This window comes from Anoplopoma fimbria, chromosome 7 (genome assembly GCF_027596085.1).
Source record: "Anoplopoma fimbria isolate UVic2021 breed Golden Eagle Sablefish chromosome 7, Afim_UVic_2022, whole genome shotgun sequence".
Lineage (NCBI taxonomy): Eukaryota > Metazoa > Chordata > Actinopteri > Perciformes > Anoplopomatidae > Anoplopoma > Anoplopoma fimbria.
Window position 1 is genome coordinate 11088061 of NC_072455.1, and position 21843 is coordinate 11109903.

Below are 21843 nucleotides of genomic sequence, written 5' to 3' on the forward strand. Positions count from 1 at the left end.
ATATACGACAGCATATGACATCCTCTCTCCCAGGACCATAAGCAATTTATATATAATAATTCTGTTTTTATTTATTTTTTTACATAACTTGCTTATATATGCACCTGTTTAGATATGTGGAGAAAATACAACTTACTTGCAAGAAAGCATGAATCTTATTTAGAACAATGTTGTTTTCACAGATGAAAAAAAGGAACAAACTAAACTAAAACGGTCCAACTTTGAAAATGGATCAGGAGAATAGTTTTTCTCACTTGCAACTCAAGACTTCCATAAATATGTGTTTAGTTGGCAGATTTTTGTAGACATGGAACCAAAGTTAAATTAGCCACCACTCATTTATTTACAATACATAAAATACAATTTTACAATTTAGCTGAGTCATGTTCCCGTGACAGACAGACAGACGCGGGGCGGGACCGACAAGGCTTCGTCCATGGGCGGGACTCGAACACCCAAATCAACAGAGTTATTGCAAAACATCGGATCAGCAGCCTCGGACCGCTGAAACCTTTAAAATAGGGTTAAGTTATCGCGGATATCGTGACCATGGCAGGTAAAACAATGATTTGTTAATACATGAATTCTCATTTTTGAAGTCGAAGGTGAGGAAAGAAGCACATTGAGATCTATGTAGTTTGTTGTTTTCCACTTGAGATACTGAAGCTGATTTCCGCCGCACGACGCTTGTGCGTCTCTAAATGTCAGCATGTCAGACGTGAGAGTAAGAGCAGAGTTGTCTGTTTGCAGATGAAGCAGCAGTTGTGGAGGGAGGCATCAGCCAAGCTCAGAGCCCTCTGGTCGCAGTCAGCTTCCAGAGAAACGTCCGGAGGAAAGAGAAGTACCTGGAGGCTGAACCCAAAGCTCTGGGGGTGCAGTGTGTGTCCGTCCGCGTGTCTGTCCGTCTGCGTGTCTCTTTAAAACTATACATACCACGAGTTCTGTAACTTCAATACAAAGTATCTTCTCTGCTGTCCCCAGATCACTCAGATTGGCACGAGTGTGTTTCAGATCACCTGTGTGGGTATGTTTATGTCCAAAGACTTTCATCATGAGCACACTGACGTACCTTTCATGATTTCATCTCTGCTGGTAAGCGCGTGTTTAACTCAGATATTATACCTAAGATCAACAGTAGATGATGGAAATGTTGTAAATTGATTATGTCAGGTATCTAAAGGGCCAGTCCAGTGATTCAGTATTGTACTTCCATAAAAATCTAATTTAAAAAAATGCATCCTACAATTCCCATAATGCAACCAGTGGCACATTTTCTTAAGATCTTTTTAAAGAAATGTCATTATTACTAAAACTCCAGAGATACTTTCTGGAAATCTTTTTCATCATTATTTTACTGGGCAAACTTTCTTCGCCACTTGAACAGTGGTGAAGAAAGTATTAAGTATTATTCACTTCTTCCTCCAGAGCCCCAGAAGACATTAAACAACTGATATCTCAGGCTGGGTCGGCCTAACCCTGGCAATTTTACTTATATTAATATAATTTTATCCACAAAGAGTTAATTAAACGAGTATCCAGAAAATATATATCATGATATTAAGTTATATACCTTGAAAGCAGATTTTATTTACTCATTTCTACTCCTACTTGCCAACATATTTGGAATGTCAATTGTTTTTATTTCATTCGACTAACTAATGTCCATTTGCTCTCCTAGTTGTAGTCAGGCCAATTTTTTCATCCTAATGTGGTTTGACTGTGCTGTCAACTGGTGGCACTCTGGTTGGACGCTGAAACCTTTGGTTTGTGTGATGTGTGTTCTTTTCACAGCTGATAATAGCTGGGAGTTTGGCTGTAGCAGCTCAGAACCTCCATCTGCCAACGGTGAGTTACCCGGCTGGAGAGGAGACACCATCATAATCACCAATCCCACATAAGCAATGTACAGTATGATGACAACTACTGAATACAGATCCAGGCCTACTGCCTTCAGAAACCAGAACATATCTCATCCTCAGTCTCAACTTATCAAATAATGGTTAGAGCCCTACGCCTCAAACTATGACGCATTGCCATCTAGCGCCACCTTTGGACGCATCAGGGACTGCGTTTCAGTTTTCACTCATTGCATGCATAGTGTCTTTTCAAAATAGACTTTCAGTGTAGGTTTATTTAGTTTTAGGTTTGCATGAACAAGACTACTTTGTTAGGTTTAGAAAAGGTCATGGTTTGAGTTAAAATAAGTATGTTTGTAGCGTAAAATGAGTCAGTTTGTTATGTAACTGGAGTGAGTTAAGTGCGTAAGTTGTTTTAAAAAAACTTCTGTAAAGTAAGTCAACACTGACTTGATTTCCCACTGGACATGAACAGGGGTCTCCTGTGTGTGAAAATCCTGTGTTTGTTTGACCCATCCAACCTACACAGACTTTCTGGCTCTTTATACTAGAACACACAACATGCTCTGAGCATCAAATGATGACACCGATAGCTTTACATTGGAGCTAGTTGAAAACCGGGTGTGTCTCATACAGACCCTTAGGGAGGCCTTGATGCATCGGTATCAGACACCTAGGGGCACTGACCAAGCTGCGGTATTTGGTAAGTTGGAAGTGAGAACGGGTTGATCATAATGTCTGCAATTTTTATTCCCGGATTTAATTATCTCAAGTCCTCTGTCTTATTTATTATGCAGTCTGTAAATGTCTAGTAGAACCAAGCAAAAAATAAAAGATTGTCTCCTGTTTTTCAGCTGAGGGCCTGTTTAGTGATGCAGATTTTGGCGTGTGGTGCCTCCATCTTCAACTTGATATGTTGTCTGATCAAAATGGACAGCGTGCCAACTTTATGCTGGTATCAACACTATGACTTCAACGCCACTCGTATAGAAGAAACCTGCCAAAGCATTCAGGTGAGCTAAAACTATGTGCTGGTTTTAAGAACAATTATTTCATGTTTCAAACTCGAATTACATTACCTTTGAAAATATAGCACACAAACAGAGTTAGCTCCAGTGATTTAGTGTAATCTTTTTGCAATGTTGTGTTCATTTCATTGCAAGTGAATAAGTGACATTAGGAAATGTCACTCGAGCTGAGAAAGCAGATGAAGTGTCAGTTATAGTGTAAGCGATAGAGGCACTTAACATATCAGTTGAAGTGTATCTTGAAAATGTATGTTTTTTTGTCCATGTTCAGTTGCCGTTTTATGCAACCTTATTAAACTACACATCATATCAGTTCACGCATTTAATTATTTTTCTTTATCTTTATTCTGTCCACACATATTTTCTGCAATCATATCCCCATTCCAGAGCACCCATACACATCTTTATGCTGAGATTATGGTCATTCAGGCTGCTCTGTTAGCCATCTCCGTCACTCTGGCCGTCTACTGCTGCAAGGTGGTCAACTGCTGCTTGCCAGCTCCCAAAATGGTAAGTTAATGAGCAGCAATACAGCTGCAAAGATTTTTGAGTTGTGTCACAAATCTTGTATCCAAATCTGGTTCAATCATGGCGCTCCTCTGGATACCATGGTTTACTACTAAATATATACTAACCACACTAGAAAAAGAAAGATGCAGGGCCAGCAGAATGTTTGTGTTCATCAACCATTTCATGGGTTCATTTTGTCCTTTTTTTGTTTTATGTCCCCATCAGCCAGTGATTACTGTGCATATGCCCCCTGTCCAACAGTGAGGAGACAAAGTGGACAAGCGCAGAAGACAGTTTTTCAATCAATATTGTTATACTAACAATGGATCCAATGACTGTGTGTAATGTGTAAAATATGCAAGTGTTTTCTGATATAACATCCATAGCAAATTTATAAGGTGGTAATGTGTCAATGTTGTATTTACAGCTGTTCCACTCCACTCAAGAAGTAAAAAAAAAAAATCAAAATCAAAAGCATTTGGGGTTTCCTCTGAGGAGGAGCTTAAGAAACCGTCAGTATTTTTAGTAAATTACAATGTTCTCACACTTTGCATGTTACTTATTTTTTCATAAGATTTCTGTTTCATATGTACTCCTTCTCTAATGTTAACTTTAATCATAGCTAAATAGTTACAACTGTATAGAGTGCTGCGGGAATCATCAACATTTTTGGTTTTCTGGTTCCCATGTCTCAAAGTCAATGGGTTTTTGGAATGCGTTTTTGGTTTCCTGAAATAATGTCTGCGCTTAACACAAACTTAACATTTTGTTCTACAACATAAAATACCTTTGTCAATATCCCACTTAAGAATTTTGAAGCTTTTACGTGTCCTAAAAAGCTATGTTTATTTGTGAAAAATGGAAAAAAACAAAACGCTTTTTTATGGAGGTAACCAGAGCGATGCTAACTGGAAGGTATGTTGGCCAATAAAAACACGCCATCCCTGCACCACTCTATAGAGGCAACAAATCAACTTAACGCTTACAGCATAAATAACATCACAAATTGATACACATTAATGCTTTTCTGAAAATATTTTTGCTCAGATTGTTGATTACTTTATGATGATCACTACCTATAATATGCTTTACTGATGTTTCCTATGTGATTGCAACTAACAACTATGGAAAATAAAAGCTGTATTTTTTAGTTTAGTGTTTTTTTATTTTTTATTTGTGAAAGAAAAAGTTTTTTTTAGAGTGTGTGGTGCCAACATGCTGGACTGTAACACACCGTCTTTCTGTATACTGGTCCACAGGCACCATTTCTGTTTACTTTCACTCTGTCTCCGAGGCTGGTTGGAGATGTCCACAATGTATCATGTCCGAAGACACATTAAGGACACCAAAGTCATGTCCTCTATATTTTATATTGGAACATTGGAGTTTTAGCGCTCTGAAGGAGAGCATATCTACTATAATGACACTGTACTACTAATTATGACATTTTCAAGAACATAAATTAAGTGCATTCTGGTAAATTGTACATTAAATACAGTATTAAAACGACTGAGGTACACTGGCAGTGTGGAGAAGGCTTTTATAACAGCGTTTGGACAATCATAATCGGCATGTAATTTCACATTTACATTGATAAACGAGAAAATATCTGAATTATTCACTGGCCTATTTTGGTGGCTATTCAATCCCAGTCCTGTCTGGTTTAAGGGAGGTCGGATTGTATTTGGGGAATGTGGACTTCTGACCATAGTCATTTCTAAAATTCTGGAAACATTTGAATCGACCCCTGAAATGTATATTTCCCATGGTAAAAGTCAAGAAAAGTCATTGTATTGTATATCTAAAAGAGTCATAGTTTAGTATCTTGAAAAAAGTCATAAAAAAGTCATGGAATAGCTTGTCAAAAAAAGTCATAAAAAGGTCATAGTATAGCATGTCGAAATAAAGTCATAGTATAGTATGTCATATGTCATAGTATTTGATGTAGCCAGCCTTTACACTAATATACCACATGATGGTGGTTTGGAGGCTTTAAACTTCTATCTCCAGAATCGGGGTGACGCAGCTAATCCACCTAATCAATTGATCACCGATTTAGCTTCTTTTGTCATGCATAAGAACTATTTTAACTTTAATGGAGATTTTTATTTTCAAGTCTCTGGTACCAGCATGGGCTCTATTTGTGCACCCAATTACGGCAATTTACTTATGGGTTTTTTCGAGAGAAATTTTGTCTTGAACCCTGAAAAGAATATACACTTGCCCAAAATTTTGAAAGGGTACAGATATATTGATGATGTGTTCTGTGTATATCAAGGTGACACTGGTGAACTGCAGGAGTTCCTTAAACTTTTGGATAGTTTTAACAGTAATCTGCAATTCACAATGGAATATAGTAATGAAAAGGTTCATCTTCTAGATATGTGGGTAATAAAGAATAATGGCACCCTATCAACCTCTTTATACCGGAAAGAAACTGACAAAAACACTCTTCTATTGGCAAACAGTTTTCATCCCACCCCACTCAAGAGGGGTCTCCCAAAAAGCCAAGTTTTTAGACTCAGAAGAGTATGTAGCACCACTGACGACTTCATGGACAAAGCTGAAGAAATGAAAGCCAGATTTGTCCAGCGAGGGTACCCTGTGGAATGGATTCAGAGGGCATATGAGTCTGCACTGAGTAAACCCCGCTTGGAATTACTGAAAAAATCTAAAAAAAAAGGAGAAAAGATTTTCTGTTACTTGCATCACTTCCAATTCCCCACACTCACATGCCATTCAATCAATTTTTAGAAATCACTGGCATATTTTAAAATCAGACCCCGAACTAGCCCCACGTTTTAATGATATGCCTCTTTTTGTGAATAAACGAGGAAAAAACTTGAAGGACCTATTGGTTCATGCAGATTCTGTACATTACAAGCCCCCTCTACTTACACAACAGAGACTGCTAAGCCCCCTACCCAATGGCAACTACCGTTGTGGTAGCTGTGCACAGTGCAATAATACATACAAAACCTACAGTTTTCATCACCCTCACACCAACAAAGTATTTCACATATAGAGTGTTATCACTTGTGCCTCCACACATGTTGTGTACATGCTATGTTGTCCATGTGGACTTGTGTATGTAGGTAAAACTACCAGAAAGTTCAAGCTGCGTATTAGTGAACACAAAAGTTTTATACGCAGAAATGACAGAGACTATCCTGTAGCGGTACACTTTAATGATAAAAGACACGATATATCTACTTTAAGGTTTTGTGGCATTGAAAAAGTCAGACTACCACCTAGAGGTGGCGACTTTGACTTGTTTTTAAAACAACGTGAGGCGTTCTGGATATTCACCCTACAAACCTTGTCTCCCAAAGGTTTGAATGATGAATTATTATTAAACGTAATGTTATGAAATATTTTTCAGATTTTTCCGATGCTCTATTCGATTTAATTTTATTTGTACTTATTTCAAACGTATAATACTCGTTCTTTATAATGTGACTGTAGAAGAAAACCTATGCAAACTCCTAAAAATCCTGTCCTATAAAAGAAAAGTATTGATCTTGGCATTACAGCCTTTCTATAATTTCCATAATTATCTTCTTCATGTGTTTTTTGATTGAAGACATTCCTCCTATATATTATGTATTATGTGTATGTTTTCATGTTGTTTGTAGGCTTTTAGTGCCACGATATGATGCAAATTTATTCTTTATTTGTTGATGGTTCCGATTCGTGGATGACTGATTGATGTCATGTGATTGGGGCAATCTGATTGGTCTACCAACCTATTTACGAACCCCAAGTTCTATTTAATGCATGCATCCTCATTTCCTTGTAAAATAACCTGATGAAGGTCTACGTACCGAAACGGTGTTACGAAAATATATTTATACGCAAGTGAAGAAGTATAGTATGTCGAAATAAAGTCATAGTATAGTATGTCGAAAAAGTCATGAAAAAGTCATAGTTTATAAGTCAAATTTTTTTGTAAAATAATCATAGTATAGCATGGTGTAAAAAGTCATAGTACAGTTTATAAAAAAAGTCATGAAAAAGTAAAGTATGTCAAAAAAAGTCATGTTATAACATGGCCAAATAGTCAAAGTATAGTATGTTAAAAAATCTATTAGTATGTAAAAAAAAAACAAATAGAACGTTGGAAAAAGTCACAAAAAAGTCATAGCTTAGCATGTCAAAAAATGTCATGCCAATTCGAAAAAGTCATGGTATAGTTTGTTTACAAAATCTGAAAAAGTATAGTATAGTATGTCATAAAAAAAACGTTATAGTATAGAATCTCCAAAAGACTTTAAAGAACAAACTCACAGTATAGTAGGTAGAAAAGTTCGTAAAAAGTCAAATCAAAAGTCTGTTAGTTTCAACTTTGTGCTTTTGTGATATTGGTCCGATGTGCAGCAGCAGGGCGGAGCTTCAGGGCTCTGCGGATTGGCGCAAGTTGTCCACAGCGGGCAGACAACGGCTGATTGACTGCAGTTCACTTTGGCTGCTGGATGATTCTGGATAATGTTACAACCAAACCTTTCTTCCTTTACCTGGAGTAAACAGGTACGATTTAATCTTCTTCAAACCTCCTCTCATATCTTCAAAATCATCGCAGCCAGTTTCCACAAAGGTGTTATTTGGATTAAGTGACCACATTCTGGGAATCTAAGATGTAACTTGCAAGAAAATATATTAAAACTTAATGAAGAGAAATTATTTCTGAAGTAAAACTATAACTGTTAATAGTGCAAAGCCAGAGTCCTGCATTCAAAATTGTACATAAACTGATGAGAAAGAAAGGCATTATCAGCACAACTTACTTACTTTTACTTGACGTCTACTTGAGCTTTCAAATGATGATGCTGGATAGTTAGTTAGGTGAGTCATTTTCACCTTATTTTAATTTTTACACCATTTACTTTCATGTTTCCCTTTGAAGTAGAAGTACGTAGCAAGTAGTATGCAATGCTTTGTTGCATATTTTTAAGTGCTTTGGGAAGCTTTTGTAAGTTATTTCATGGTACAATTAGTTAGAATAATAATATGATTTATACTTAAAAAAAAATTATGTTTGTTTTTCCTTTTTTAAACATCATTATAAATTATCAATTGATCGTTGCCTCTTAGGCCCAGGTTGCCTCCCTTGCAGAAAACTAATATTTGTTTTGTTCAAGACTTTATAATATAATGACTTGTTAGCAGGAAAAAGCACACAGTAATACCATTAATTATAGATGTATGATGGAGTAAAGTCTGGTGAAATAATATTATTATATTTATATAGAATTATATAACTGTGCATTCAACTATCACCACTGTATTAGTGACAGAAAAGGAGGCTTCATGCACTCTGTAGAAAAACCTCACTTTATTTGTAACACACACATCAAAAGTGTGTTCCCCACAGAAATGGAATATTTTAAACATACATGATACTTCGTGAACAAAATGACTAAAATGGAAGAGAGGTTGGATCTGTGCACGTCCCTGCTGGACAGCTTTTATGAAGTCACTGTAGATTCCTGCTCAGTTTGAAAAGGCACATCCATTACACATAATCTACATGATTCTCTATGACATTGCAGGTCATTCAACAAGGAAATAAAGGTTTGCAGGTCCGTTCCCTCATATCTGCAGCTCATCTGCCCAGTGGCTCTGTGGGAGATCAGAGGACCAATTAGTAAAACTAAAACTACATTCCCCTGTAATACTTATATCTAGCTAGGTAGAGCCACATTCAAATGACAAATATACTTTTATCAACAGACATATGGGTATATGGTCTACAACCTGGGACGCAGCCGGTGCAAACTCCTCCAGGTCTCCGAAGCAGCGGTGTTTATGACGGATGAGACTCCCCCACAGCACAGAGCGACGGCAGGCCGGACATTCACCCTCCACAGGCAGGAGGTGGGACGGCTCCGACTTCAGGAAATGTTTGGCGAGGCAGATCACATGACTGCTCATTCCACAGGACGGGTGGAAACAGCTCAGCTTCTCTGACACCTGCGGAAAAGAAGAGATAAAGATGTACGGACCGACAGTTTACTTTACTGCCTGAAACTAACTGGAACCCCAAAGGGCAAACAAAGAAAAATGATTTGTGAGGAATCAAAAAGACAACGAGTGTAACTCATAGATATGCCCATAGACTGTAGGTGTAATCGGCAAATTGCCATAAACCAACCTCCACCATGACGAGGAGGGATTGTAATTAACTGTAAACTCACATCTCATTTTCATGGACTATTTTATTGCCTTAGTACAAGCCCTGTTAAGGAACAAGTCAAGTATTACACGATTATTATAAAGAATCAAAGGTTGAGTATCCTGTAAACTATTTGAATTGGCTGCAAAATATTTACTCAAATGAAGATTCTTAAGACTTCCTGTTTCTAAAGCATCTAAAAGTGAATTGGCCTTCTTTGAAAAATCCCTAAACGTGAAATTTTTGCTTTAATTGTTTAACTATTTGTGACAGACACGTGATCGCCCACGCCAGGTTAACCCGACCGAGAGCCGTGACCAAATCCCTCAAGCACCGACTTTGATTACGTAACTTTCTGTTGAGTGCACCTCGTGCAGGCTGCACTACGGTGAGTATGAACTAAGCTTTATTAAACATTAGCATTCTAACATGCTTACAATTCATTAACTATTAACTATACTAGCTAATTTCCTTTCTTTCTTGGAGTGAGATGTTCAGACGGATATAAATATCAATCTTGTGTATGTGTGGTTAGAGCTGAAGTCAGGAAGAGGTTAGCCTAGCTTAGCATAACGGCTGGAAAACAGCTAGACTGGCTCTGTGCAAAGCGAAAAAGCAAAGTTAATCTGATCTAGTCACGTGTCATGTGTAATCTGTTCAAATGTAAACAAACAAATACAAAAAAACTATTTGTGGTTTCAGGTAGAGTTTTGTGTTAGAACGATTTCGTGAGGAAAAGTCGGATGCAGACAGTGACTGTGCAGCTTCCTGGAGTCTTGTTGTCAGTGAGGTCCTTTACTCACCAACTGTATCTGGCAACCCACACCGTAGCCGTAACCGCTACACGGAAGCACTGTGTGAATGAACCCAGCACATCAACCCTCCTGAGATAGCTACATTTCACTCTGTTTATGTACAGGTCAGGTTAAAGATATTTCACAAAATATTGTTGAACTGTTCGTTTAATAAAATAGCGTATCTTCAAATATTTAATAATCAGAAGACTTTACCTTGACCAGCACTTTACAGAGAAAACATCTGGATGTCTCCTCCTCATCATCCTCCTCTCCTGCCAACTGCAGCTTCTTCTTGGCTCTCACACTCCCAAAAGCTATAGGGATGTGCAGCGGTGGCTGCAGGCCGGGCTCAAAGTCCATCCTGTACTCCTGTTTGAGCCAGCGGGCGAGTGGGACAGACGCCTGGAGGAGTGAGGGTGCTGCCACGCCCACTCAAACTGACAAATAGAATGATGATAGTTAGAAATATTCTTAGTTATAAAATCTAAATAATGGAATAAATAGTTTTTCTTCAAACAAATGAATACTATAAATGCAAATGAGCAGAGTGAGAAAAAGGACACCAGGAATTGAATGTTTAAGGGACATAGTTTGCACTAATAAATCTTCTTTGGATCAACCATTTGCTAGATTTATTTTATGTACTATTTATGTTTTAAAAGAGCATGTAAAAAGGCCCACAGACACTTTTTATAAAGCAGCCTAAGATTTCCAGGTGAGTTGAAGTCTGGAAAGCAACAAGAAACCCTGTTCAGGCACTGACCCAATGTCTGTAATGTAGACTGTTGAATAACAAAAAAACCTTTTCTTCCAAAAAGCTATTGAAACTGAAACCCTGAATGTTGTTTCATCAGTATCTGCAGAATCTGAGTGAGAAGACGCTTAAAATTGAGGTGATCTGGTCTTACTATTTAGCATCATCCACATGCATCATGTAGAAGCTCAATCTGCAAACACAGTATGTACTACTACTCGTTACTGTACAAATATATATTTTTGTGTGTGTGTGTAACTTGATATGGAGATCTAGAGCAGCAAATGTGAGAGTGAAGAGATGAACTTCTTTTTGATCAAATATTTCTAAGAACCATTGAGCCACAGGATTAAACTCAAGATCTAATATTGGAACTCCCTTTGTCCTTCTTTGCCCTTTCTGTTTTATCAAACTCTTTCTAAACTAGGTAGGAAACACAGTTTGTATTTATTGTAACTTATGTTTTACAATAACTGTCCACCATGTCTTAACATTGATTCTATAAGGACCTAAAGTATAAATGCTGCTTTCACACCCTGACCATAACAGACATTTCAAGTGAATACTATTGATCAACTTTGTCACATCAAAAAACATGTTCATCCTTACACGAAGGGCAGCAATATCCGAGGGAAAGCCATGTATTATGAGGACCATCTCCCTGAACAAAAATAAGGAATATAACTGAATATTACTAATAATGTAATAACACATCGCTCATCATGTAATATAGTAGAGTCAAATGAGGTCATGACATGAGGTCATGGAGGGCATTGGTTGCCCCGTCGCTCAGAGGTCCCTGCGGCCGATCGACCCGGTCACAGCTTTTTTCTGTCCTGGCCCCACAGTGGTGGAATGAACTCCCCACTGACGTCAGGACAGCAGAGTCGATGCCCATCTTTCGGCGCAGGCTGAAAACTCACCTCTTCAAGAAGTACTACCCTGAGCTTTCCGCTTAGCACTTATTGTATTCGTATTAGTTGTTGCACTTATTGTATTCGTATTAGTTTGTTGCACTTATTGTATTCGTATTAGTTTGTTTCTGCACTATACTTTTGCTCTGGTTTATGCTTTTAGATGCTCGTTTAAGAAAGGAGATGCACTTATGACTTCTGGTGACTAGTAGTTCTCTTGAATACCTATGTTGAATACATTTATTGTAAGTCGCTTTGGATAAAAGCGTCTGCTAAATGACTGTAATGTAGTGCAATGTCATACCATGGTCCTCTTCCACTGGTCCTCTTGGCTCCCCCTCTGTGCCGTCCGGTGTTGTGTTGTCCAATCCTGCGCTCAGGGTTCACCGTGAAGCCGATGTAAATACGGCCTTTGAATTTGGGATTGGTGCAGTACAACATGTACACACCAAAGAAGCTTTCTACCTCGACAACCATTGCAGAAGGAGATTAGCGGGGTATTATTATGCAGCTCCTGCTTTAACGTTAGATAGAGCATCCATGGAATAAGTAATGTTAGCATAACACGATAAAATACATTTTAGTTTTTCTTCATTGTTTTAAGATTATGTGGAAATGTTTTGTTTTTCCTTAGTTTTTAAAGAATCAAATATTCTGTCCTCTGTCTGCTAGGGATTTAATTTTTTAAAAGAAGGGAAGTTACCATATCCATAACGTTACAGGTGATTATACTGAGTGTGTCTGCATTATTAATGATCACAAAGGGAAAATTACAGGAATGTTAGTCAGGGATTATTAAAACTTTGTCAAAAATAATTGCACTGATTGCTGTTCCAACTTGATTGCCTCTGTCTCTGTCATACAATATGTAGCTGTGTTTTCATAGAAATGCACGGATAGACTGTCCATGTGGGTCAGTAAGGAGTCTGGTCTGATCCTGATAGACCTAGAATGAGTTATATAGACAAAGCATCTTAGGAGTCCATCTCTCCTCCCTCGCTAGGTCTACTCTAATACACTTTACTGCCGAAAATATTAAAAAGGAAGGAAGGAAAGTTTGACATTTTGGGAAATACGCGTATTAACTATTGTAGCTGTTTTCAGTCTTTATGCTAAGCTAACAGTCTCCTGGCTCTAGCTTAACATTTAATGGACTGATATCAGTGTGATATGGAGCTTCTTGTTTAACTCTGGTCAAGAAAGCAAATTAGTGTATTTTGCATAATGTTGAACTGGTCCTTTTAAATATGCACCTAAGTGGATCGAGCCCAAAAAAGTTCTGTTAAGAAAACCGACCCGATGTCCATTCACTAGCTGCTCTGCAGCTTCTGATCTTTATGTTGAACAGATGAGGCACATTTGTGATATTTGGCTATATGTTAGCGATCCAGTCCATCCCCGTGGAAACGTCCCTCAGTGACTGTCAGCTTCTGCAGTCGTGGTAGAGTAGAACCGCTGGACCTGCAGCTGCAGTTTCAGATTGTGTCCATTGTGGTGGAAGTTGGGCGAATAAGGGAGACCAACAAAGATAAATGTATCTTTGTATATTTATAAGCTTTTGCGCAAAAGGACCGAAACCAACAAAGTGACAGTCAGCGGATGCCGAGGAATCGGTCCTGAGTGCATCTTCACCAGGGTTTTTATATGCATAAGAACAAAGAGTCAATAGTTACATTCAATGAAGGGATAGACATACTTAATATAGAACAAAGAGACATCGCTTAATAAAGAACAGGAAATTTCCCAAATGAAGGCACACTCTTGTCTCAGACACACATCAAACGGTTAATGTGCAGGCTAGGCTATATTTCAACCTTCCATCATTTGGCACTCAGTGTGGTATACAGATCAGGCATTGTATTAACAAGATAAGAGATAAGATAAGATAAGATAAGATAATCCTTTATTAGTCCCGCAGCGGGGAAATTTGCAGGCTTACAGCAGCATAGGGTAAAGTGCACACAAGAGACATAGTAAAAGAAAGACAAGATAAAAATAAAAATGAAATAAAAAAACAAGTAACAAAGACAGTTCATTAAAGGCAAGTACAGTTCAAGCGGATCCAGACATCAGAGGTTTAAGTATAAAGAAAGCCAGACATCAGGGGTTCAAATATAGTTCAAGCGGATAAGGGAGCCGGTCATGCCAGGCCACAAAAACAGTATAACACAGAGAGTCACACTTAATACAAAGGTTATACATTAAATTATCATTTTTTCCTCTACACCTCCCCCTTTTGATCATACATGATCACTTAAGTAGTAGATAAAAAAAAAGATAAAAAGGTATTAGATCATGACTATTAGTAACATATTAAATGTTGTAATAAACATTAGTAAATCAAAACATCAGTAAAACAGTGACAATAGTAATCAAAGTAATATATGCCGTAAAAGTTTATACAACTCACAGGTAATTAAGCATCAGTGATATCAAGTCGTTAAGATTTACGATAACATGTCATCAGTCCCGTGAGGGAAAACATCTCTTAACAAAATGAGACATAGGCATCTTTGAGCAACAACAAAAGATGCAAAAATTAATGATATCAAAGGTTAATCTCCGTTCACATACACAGATTCTTCCGTAACATTAGACGTGACATTAGACCATTCACGTCGCCATGTATGGATAGCAGCATCAGCACGGTCACGCCTGCTTTCTTCTATCACCTGTATCAAGGTCATTTGATGTGAGACAGATTTATCTATAGCACGCATTATCAAGCCTCTGACCATTGGAATAACACAGCAACCTAAAAGACATAGTATTGCTAAAGTTGGGGCACAACCCATCAGACCAGAAACAATGAAGGATTTCCATCTACCCAATGTCCTATCTACCCAATCCCACATAGAGGTATCAATTCCTGAATTGGCCCGTAACTCATACCCGTACGTCTTTGGTTTGGTGAGCTGGAGTGGATCTGCGTGGTCTTAATTTAGCTACGTTTGTCCCATTGTTTGAACTTGAGGGTGTCTTAGTGTTCTGTGATGCGTGTTGTGCTTTGTGCCATAACAATGGGATAACAATTAGTACAGCCAGGGTAAGAAGGAAACACATTGTACCGCGCAGGCCACAAAAACCTGGGTGTCTGAATGGATGCCATGGAGGTCCTTGTGGTGGCGCCATCTTTGACGCGCGAGTTAACCTCCTACCACACTTATTTATGCGTGACCTTCTTGCAGTTTGAGAAACTCGGGTTACTACCCTCCTCTCTCTCCCCAGCCACACAAAATAAGTGAGGTGATTGGCTCACAACACGGTCTCCGATGCGTTCGTTGGTAGCTTGGCACGCTACTTTCCACCTGTTCCAACAGATGGTTGGAAGTCGTCGGGTTCCGGGACGCGCTTGCAGTGGCTGGCGTGGATCCAAGGGATTTTACCAGCAACCTTTACGCCGGTCTGGGTGATCAGGAGGACCTGGAACGGACCTTGAAACCGCCGCTGCTTCCAGTGTTTTCTCCTGAAGTCATCACCACCCAGTCACCAGGCTTGAAGTTGTGTTGTGGCGTGTCAGCTGGCGTGGGCAGTACGGCTTTTACCTGTGAATGGAGAGCTGAAAAGGAGGCTGAGAGACTTATACAGTAATTCAACATGTTGTCATCATACAGTTTAGAGTCTAAAGAAGTAGTCCCTGGTCTAAGCCCTGTATTGGGAGGCCTCCCATAAACTACCTCAAATGGACTCAAACCATGTTTGTTTCTGATTCGCGTGCGCATGTGGAAAAGCACAAGAGGAAGTGCTTTTATCCATGTCAAACCAGTTTCCTCACAACATTTGCTGAGTCTTGCTTTTATGGTGCCATTCTCTCTTTCAACAGCACCGCCACTCTGTGGATGGTAAGAGCAATGATATTTAAGGTCATAACCAAGAAATTCAGACATTTCTTTCATAGCTTGATGTATGAAAGCTGGACCATTATCACTGCTGAGTTTAGTGGGAATTCCCCACCGTGGGATGATTTCCCTGAGGAGAACCTTGGCCACTGCACCTGCATCCTGTTTGGAAGAAGGGAAAACTTCAACCCATTTGTTGAACATATCCACCAACACCAAACAATATTTCTTTCCTTCACATAGTGAGAGTTCTATGAAATCCATCATCCAGTATTCAAAAGGGCTTTGGGGGGGGGGATGACCGTGCTGCGTAACCTTAGGAGCTCCAGCAGCGTTGTGTGCTGCACATGTGACGCACCTTTTACAGTAATCAGAGGCAAAAGTTGAAAACCCTCTGGTATACCATTTAGCATTTATGGCTATACTCATTCCTCCTTTGCCTACATGGTCTTTCCCATGTGCTAGTTTAGCATAGAATGGAAAGACTGCACGTGGCAAACATGGTTTTGAATCAGGTCCGAGCCAAATTTTGTTAGAAAATGTGGCTCCAGCTTTTGACCATAACGCCTTCTCTGCGGCGGTAGCCAGTTGTTGGATGGTGGGGAGATCAGCACATGGGTTAATGTCAGGCTGTGAGGAGGAAAAGAGGATGTGAAACATGTCACCATCAGCAGCAGCAGCCTTTGTGGCTGCATCTGCAGAAGTGTTTCCTACTGAGACAGGGTCAGAGTTGTTAGTGTGAGCATCACATTTCATCACAGATACTTTTGCTGGCAACATTATAGCAACCAAAAGATCAGAAACAAGGTGGTGATTAGCTACAGGTTTTCCAGAGGAGGTGAGGAAACCTCTGTGTCGCCAAAGGGCACCAAAGTCATGAACCACTCCAAACGCATTACGAGAGTCTGTGTAGATGTTTGCTGTTCCGCCCTCAGCGTGTTTGCATGCTTCGGTGAGTGCTACTAGCTCTGCAGCTTGTGCTGAAAAATGAGATGGTAATTTGCCCGATGCTACAATTGCGTGTAGAGTGACAACAGCAAAACCTGTTTGATTGACGCCTGTTTTGTCTCTCGATGCAGAACCATCCACAAACAACTCAAGGTCAGCGTTTGGGAGAGGTGTATCTGACAGATCAACCCTTGGCGAACACTCCTCCTCCAGAACCTGCACACAGTCATGAACGTTTTCTGAGTCATCGCCATCTTCCTGTGTTGGGAGAAGAGAAGCAGGATTTAGAGTGGAACAGCGTTTGATCGTGACGGTGGGCATTTCCAACAATGTGGTGTGATATCTCAACCAGCGCTGCGCAGACAAATGCGATGTCTTTTGTGTGTGCAGAATGTGAGCTACAGCGTGTGGTACCATGAGTATGAGCTCAGAATAGCCTACTAAATCTCTAGAGGCTGTTACTGCCTTCTCTGCAGCTGCTACAGCTCTAAGGCAGAGGGGCAGACCTGCTGCTACTGGATCCAGTTTTGTAGAAAAATAAGCAACAGGTCTGAGTTTATCCCCATGTTTTTGGCAGAGGACAGAAGTGGCATATCCACCCTTTTGATCAATAAACTGTACAAATGGCTTATTTGAATTTGGTAAGCCAAGTGTTGTGAGCATTTATGAGTGCACTCTTCAAATCTACAAAGGCCTTTTGTGCTTCTGGGGTCCATGTGATTTTGCCATGGGCTGTCAATTTTTGCCATGGACAGTAGCTGAGAGGGGTGCCTCTCGTTCTGAATAGTTAGGGATCCACTGTCTACTCTGTCCTGACTGTGTAAGCTTGTGATGTGTGGGGGTTGTTGTCACCAAGGGATTTAAAAAGCGGTCGCAACTGACTTTGTCCGCAATATGACTCAACACTTTGTTACTGGCAGAGGAAAGTTTTGGAGTGCCGCAATTCGTTTGGGAGAGAGGGATTTGCCCTCTGCTATGATCACATGTCCCAGATATGTTATCTTTGTCTGGACAAATTGCAATTTAGACAAGCTGGCTTTGTGACCGCTGTTAGCCAGAAATGTTAATAGCTTAACTGTGTCTGTTTTGCATGGCTCCTCTGAGGGGCTGGCCACCTGATGGAAATTCAAAATTTTGCAAATTTAGGCTCAGCTGCTGATGAAAATACTTTGGACTTTCCGAGTACCCTTGTGCACATCTTGTCCAGGTGTAGCTACGCCCCTGAAAGGTGAATGCCAACCAATATTGACTTTCAGGATGGACGGGTACGGAGAAAAATGCATTGGCCAAATCAACAACCGAAAAATGAGTTGCGTCTGGTGGGATGAGAGACAGAATGGTATGTGGATTGGAAACCTCAGGCGCGAGCGGGTGCACTGCTGCATTTACTGCTTGCAGATCTTGTACAAAACGTCATTCTGTTGGTTGATCCTCATCCCCGATTTTCTTAACAGGAAATATTGGAGTACGTACTGGTGAATCATTACATGGGACAATTATGCCCGCTTTGAGTAAAGATTTAAACACCGGTGTGATGCCATCTATGGCTTCTTGTTTTAAAGGATATTGTTTCAGACAAGGCCTGTAGTCTGATTTTGGATGAATTACCAAAGGTGTTGCATCTTTCATAAGTCCAACATCGTACTTATGTTTTGCCCAGAGGCAATCCGGCACCTGTGTTAATTCAGCTGGCATGCTTTCAGTTGTCATGACTGTGTACACAGATGAACCACGTGGTTTGTTCTCTAACAGTTCTACTGTTCTTTTAACTTGCACTGTAGATGTGATTACTGTGCGATGTACATCACCGGTTTCACTGTACTCTGTCCTAGAGTCCCTTGTTCTGCAGAAATCTGAACACATGGACCCAGATCCTGCCATTTCCATGCCAGCTGCAGGACTGATTGAACAAAGGGACGGGCACCAACAACCACTCCACACATTCATCATTCCTCTTTACGACCTGATACAACAACTTGTTCTTGATGGCAAAATGAGGGTATGTGATCAGACCTACCCTCGATGGCCTTCCCGTCCACCACGGTCACCTGCTGGAGAGCACTCGCCAGGTTGGGATCTCCAGTTGGGCTGTTCCAACCGTCCCGATAATGAGGCAGGCTCTGGCGTTGCCTCATGGTCCATCGGGAACAGACACTCGCTCTCCCCTGCCTCCCTGTCCTGTGTCCCTTCCTTCGATAGGAGGTTCAGTTGAAGACCTGGGATGCAGGCTTTGCCAGCGAGATGTGTGGGGGTTGTTGTCTGAAAAACTCGCATGGAGGGAGTTATTTTCCCAAGATTCGGTTTCGGGCACCAGAGAGAGTAACAGAAACAACAGCAACTGACTTTGTCCAGTAAATATGTGTCAAACTCAACCTCTCCGGCTTTTCAATTACCGCACACCAATCTTTCTCAAAGTCTGTGTCTTTTCCTTCACTGACATGTGCTGTGTAGTGCAGTCCCTGTGGTGTCATGTAACTCCCTGCTTGTGTGCTGTGTGTGTCCTGTGTGTGTGTGTGTGTGTGTGTGTGTGTGTGTGTGTGTGTGTGTGTGTGTGTGTGTGTGTGTGTGTGTGTGTGTGTGTGTGTGTGTGTGTGTGTGTGTGCAAATGACATCAATTCTTCTGAAGTATGCGTGAGTGAGTTATACAATAGTTGCCATTCATAGACATAGAGCAGTTCTAAATTTTCTATAACTTTCATCATGATACATTGTATATATAAACATGATACACACACACCGAGAGCAGTTCAATAAGGTGCTTTATTCAAGATAGACGAATAAATGTCACCAGGGTGGGGAAAAGGGTAATCCAGAGTCCGTAGTCCGTAGTCCAGGGTCATCACCGGGAGGGTTCTCACACAAAGCGGTCGGTACACAAATAATCTTCAATGTTCAGCGTTGGCCACACACAGTTCGCAGAGGCTCACGCAGAGGCACTCCATAGTAGGTCCCTCCATGTGGTTGCATGCTCCCTTTTATCCCCAAGCACTCCTGCCTAATGCACCTCATGCATCGTTAAGGAGGCAGTCCCTGTAAAGCTTGGGGGTGGAGTTCTATACATACCTCCCCTCAATCACCACCCCTCCCGTGCCACAATATATAAACATGTGTTTTAGGAATCTGCTTTGAATTCCTTTTTTTTTTTGGGGGGGGTTATTCTGGTGTTATATTTGTGTCTTTATCTCGTATTTGAGTCTCTGTCTGCTTTAAAAGTGTGTGTGTGTGTGTGTGTGTGTGTGTGTGTGTGTGTGTGTGTGTGTGTGTGTGTGTGTGTGTGTGTGTGTGTGTGTGTGTGTGTGTGTGTGTGTGTGTGTGTGCATTACCTCATCATCCTGCTTCGCCCCGGGTGGCTCCTGCTCCTCTGGGGTCCGCCCATCGCCACCGTTTCAGCTTGAGTCCATCTTTTCCTCAGCTTTTCTCCCTTCTCTCCCATCTCTCCTGGGGTGGGGGCACTCATTCGCCCAATGTCCTTTTTCTCGGCAGTGAAACATTTTTCTGGGTGGCGTTTTGGAACATGCCTCTGCCTCGTCCTCGCCTTTGTCCTCGTGCCCCACTCGTCATTGCATTGTACGTGGTCAGCTGGGCCTCGTCCAGTTTCTCCTGTTTCTTTTTCTTCTTTAGTGCGTCCTGACGTTTTTGGACGTCTTCTTCATGCATGTTGCAAAATATCTGCTAAGCCGCAGGATTTCCAGGTGATGCAGGAGCGGCGACAGGCCTCTGCCAGTGAGGGGTGCATTCTGCTTAGAAAAAAGGCTTTTCAAGTTTGATTCATAAGCTGAAAGTGGGGATCCTCCCATTGCATTTGGGCGCTCCATGCCGCTGTGACAGTCAAAGGCAAAAGTGAGGCGCGCCAGCAATGCGCCCACAGCCTCGTCCGAGCCCTGATGCATCAGTTCCAGAGCGGTCATATCTTGTGCAACTGGGAATGCGACCTGGACCGCTGTGCAGAGTGCTGTAATTGAGTCTCGGTATTCTTGGTTGGCATTATCATTCCATGTGGGACTTTTCATACGCAGAGGCATTCTGGCTTCAGTGAAATAGCCCCTGATTTTGTGATAATGAGTCCCAAAGTTCTTTTGCAGCACCCTGTGTACTTCCCTCGTGGTTGGCCTATAGTCTCTGCAAAAATGTTCAAATTCTTTTACCCACTGAGTGGAATTCTTTTCTGGCCGGGGCAGGTGAGCGACGGCGTCGATTAGGTCTGCCTCTGTCCAAGGGCGATGGACCAATATCACGCCTTCGGGTCCCGCTACTTCCACCATTGGGCACAGCAGTTCAGTGCAGGGTTCTGTCGGAGGGGGCCTGGTGTCGTGCCAGACTATCTCCTCCTTTTGTTGGCTCTCCAGTTTTACCCTGCTCCTGGTGTTGTTCGCTGGCCCCTGCCTGATGTAGTGGAGCCATCTCCGGCGGTGGTGCGGTGGCTGTTGGAGGCGGAGGTGTCGGTGCTGGGGGTACTGGGTTGTATGGTGGCGGTGGAGCGGAGTCCAGATCAGGATGCACCTTCCCAGGGTTCAGCTCGGACAGAAGAGGAAATTGTTGGTTAATATTTTGTGTTTGTGATTTTTGTTCTTTCTTTCCTTTCTCCTCTTTTTTATTCTGACCTTTTAATTGCCGTGTTTCTCTTCTCTGACATTCATCCTTCCACATTACATACGTTTTCCAATCTGCCTTAAAGGGTGCAAATCCCCTTCTCTGTTTCTTTGAAAATGCTTCATATTTCTCACAATCACTCTCTTCTTTTCTCTCTAGTCTCTCCTTCAGTTGTGTTAATTGTCTGTCACTCAAGAACAGCCTTCTTCTGGGAATCCCAGTTCCACCCACCCACCAAACTGCCTACAACTGCCAGGATATCTTTCTTTCATAAAATGACACAATGGTGACAATTTATTTGGATCTTTTGGTTCCAGCTCCGAGCATTTATGTTGTTTACTTTGCAAAGATCCCATTCTCTAGTCCTAACTTTCCCTGTTAGTTAACTAAGACACGTCTGTCTACGACTTAAGTGCTTCTGTTTAACCTTGGAAG

General features: G+C 41.0%; 1 protein-coding gene and 1 pseudogene across 1 annotated transcript; one reads left to right on the forward strand and one right to left on the reverse strand.

Moving 5' to 3' along the window:
- The first annotated feature begins 228 nt into the window (after positions 1–228).
- Positions 229–4544, forward strand: LOC129093507 (uncharacterized). The gene is made up of 7 exons (XM_054601547.1): positions 229–556; positions 751–872; positions 982–1092; positions 1792–1845; positions 2711–2869; positions 3272–3394; positions 3620–4544. Exons 1-7 carry the CDS (start codon positions 550–552, stop codon positions 3656–3658), a joined length of 615 nt encoding a protein of 204 aa, XP_054457522.1. The 5' UTR covers positions 229–549; the 3' UTR covers positions 3659–4544.
- Positions 4545–8666: 4122 nt separating this feature from the next.
- Positions 8667–13515, reverse strand: LOC129093508 (structure-specific endonuclease subunit slx1-like; annotated as a pseudogene).
- Positions 13516–21843: the final 8328 nt, after the last annotated feature.